Source organism: Mytilus trossulus, chromosome 9 (assembly GCF_036588685.1).
Source record: "Mytilus trossulus isolate FHL-02 chromosome 9, PNRI_Mtr1.1.1.hap1, whole genome shotgun sequence".
Classification (NCBI taxonomy): domain Eukaryota; kingdom Metazoa; phylum Mollusca; class Bivalvia; order Mytilida; family Mytilidae; genus Mytilus; species Mytilus trossulus.
The window spans coordinates 29073399-29076125 of record NC_086381.1 but is presented as its reverse complement, the minus strand read 5'-3'; the positions used below and the strand labels follow the sequence as shown (position 1 = coordinate 29076125).

Genomic DNA, 2727 nt, shown 5'->3' with positions numbered 1-2727 from the left:
TAAATTAAAGGTGGTCGATAAATGCGGTGATTTAAGAAAACGGTCCAGTTCAATTTGTTCCGGATAAAAATGAAAACATGTAATAAACATTAAATGTGGAACAGAATACTCCCCGTCTGATGTCGTACTGATATCACTATTTCAAATATTTCACACACTTGAATATCTGATTATATATAAGTCCAAAGTATCACTATAATTAATTATACACAGTCATTCTCGATGAGAAGAATCATGTCCACAATCGGTCGTGTGTAGACGGATGCTTTTCCATTTACGATTATTCGTACTTCTGCTTTCCGGACATGTTCATCGGAACCTTTAAACGATTTTAGTATAACTCCTATTGGCCATTGAGTACGGCAAAGATTTTTGTCCTTTAGGAGAATAACGTCTCCCTTGATAAGATCACGGCGATCTTCGGTCCATTTTCGTCGTGGTTGTAGTAACGGCAGGTACTCTTTCCTCCAACGGGACCAGAAAACACTGGCCAGAGCCTGTACACGTCTCCATTCGGCTAGACATAGATCCCGTTTGTCGAATTCTCCAAGCTGATCTGAAATGAAGATGTAATCGGTCTTTTGTGTCAATAACATAGCTGGTGTTAAGATTAGCGGATTCTCTGGATCTGTTGATACTGGTACCAGAGGTCTTAAATTGATTATTGCTGAAACTTCTGCCATGAATGTATTTAGAACGTCATGCGTAAGACTCCTTCCAGCTGCGTTGATAAGCATAGAATCAAGTATTCTCCTTACGATACCAATCATTCTTTCCCAGGCTCCACCCATGTGGGATGAATGTGGCGGATTGAAGATCCAAGTTGTACCAGAATTGTACAGAAAGTTCTTGAAGGGTCCATCTTCGACGTTGATTGAGTCAATCTTTAGATCGTCGATTGCGCCAATAAAGTTTGTTCCACGGTCGGATCGGAAAATCTTAACTTGACCTCTGATAGCGGCGAATCTTCTGACGGCGTTTATGAAGGCTGAAGAGCTCATTTCCTCGATTAGTTCGATGTGAACAGCTCTAGTCACTAAGCATGTGAAAAGAATTGCCCAACGTTTTGAGTTTGCGTATCCACCACGTGTTTTACGTGAAACAATTGTCCAAGGTCCAAATGTGTCTATTCCAACGTTGGTAAACGGAGGTGACGGTTCAAGATGGTCCTCTAGCAAATCAGACATGATTTGACACTCAGTTTTTCCTCTTAGTTTGCGGCAAGTCACACATTTGTGAATGATAGAAGAGATCAAGCGTTTAGCTCCGACGATCCAGAATCCTGCGGAACGAATCGCTCCATCTGTAAAGTGGCGACCTTGATGTTTTATCTTTTCATGGTAGTGTCGGACTAACAATATCGCTATATGATGGCGTCCAGGGACGATTAATGGTTTCTTTTCACGGAGGTTTAAGTCAGATTTGGCAATACGGCCTCCTACTCGTAACAGTCCTCGTTCGTCCAAAAACGGATTAAGGTTAGCTATCGGGCTCCGCTTATGAATTTGTTCCTGACGTTTAATGCAATCTATTTCATCTCCATAAACTTCATATTGAGCGGATATTAAGATGAAATTTTCGGCATTCAAAAAGCCTTCCGGAGAAGTCACTGGTGCTGCCTGTTTTGATCCGTGTAAACGGGAGAAACGTTCTAAAAAGGCTATCGCTCGCACAAGTGATGTCCAGTTGGAGAATCTGTTGAATCTATCAGTTCCTATACCTTTACGCTCAGGTGTGGCAAAGGTTTTTGCAACATTAACAATTGCACGTATTTCTCCATCTTCTTCTGGGTCTATTAGCTGATATATGTTCTCAGAATTCTTCTGTTCTGAGAAAAGAAGTTGTCTTGGTCCTAATAACCATTCACTGATATGAATTTCGTGAGCAGGTACGGACCTAGTTCCCGAATCTGCGGGATTACGGCTAGTTGGTACATAATTCCATTGATTTGGAGAGCTAAATTTTCTTATTTTCTCTACTCGATTGGCGACATAGATGAAGAATCTTCTTGTCTCGTTACTGATGTAGCCTAGGACTACTTTACTGTCTGTGTAGAATTTTACGGTGTCTATGTGTAAATCTAAATTATCCATGATGGTCTGTGTTATCTCGACTGCTAAAACTGCAGCAGATAGTTCAAGGCGTGGGATAGTATGACCACTTGTTGGTGCCACTTTAGCTTTCCCGAGAATGAATCCTATGTTTGGTTCACCACTACTGTCAGTCGTGCGTAGATATGCAACAGCTGCTATGGCTTTTTCTGATGCATCAGAGAAGACATGTAACTCCTTCGTGGCGGTTTTGCTGAGATATGGCACGTAGGTACGTGGAATGCGCAATGTTTCGATAGCAATTAGAGTATCTCTCCAAGATTTCCACTCATCTGCTGTCTCATCAGTGAGAGGTTGGTCCCAATCGACGGTTTCTGATACTATTTTCCTTAATAGGAGTTTCCCTTGTAAAATCACCGGAGCCAAAAATCCCAGAGGATCGTAGAGACTGTTTATCGTTGATAACATTCCTCTCCGAGTGATCGGTTTGTTTTCTGATGATAATTGAAATAAGAAGTTATCAGTGTTTACGTCCCAGCTGAGACAAAGACTACGTTGTAGAGGTTTGGTGTCTCATTCTAAGTCTAGATCTTTAAGATTTGAAGCCAAATCACTGGCATGAAATGCAGACATAACTTCCGCACAATTAGAGGCAAACTTGTGAAGACGTAAGTTT

At 41.4% G+C, this 2727-nt stretch overlaps 1 protein-coding gene across 1 annotated transcript; it reads right to left on the bottom strand.

Moving 5' to 3' along the window:
• Positions 1-203: 203 nt before the first annotated feature.
• Positions 204-2519, bottom strand: LOC134684537 (uncharacterized). The gene has a single exon (XM_063543827.1). It carries the CDS (start codon positions 2517-2519, stop codon positions 204-206), a length of 2316 nt encoding a protein of 771 aa, XP_063399897.1.
• Positions 2520-2727: the final 208 nt, after the last annotated feature.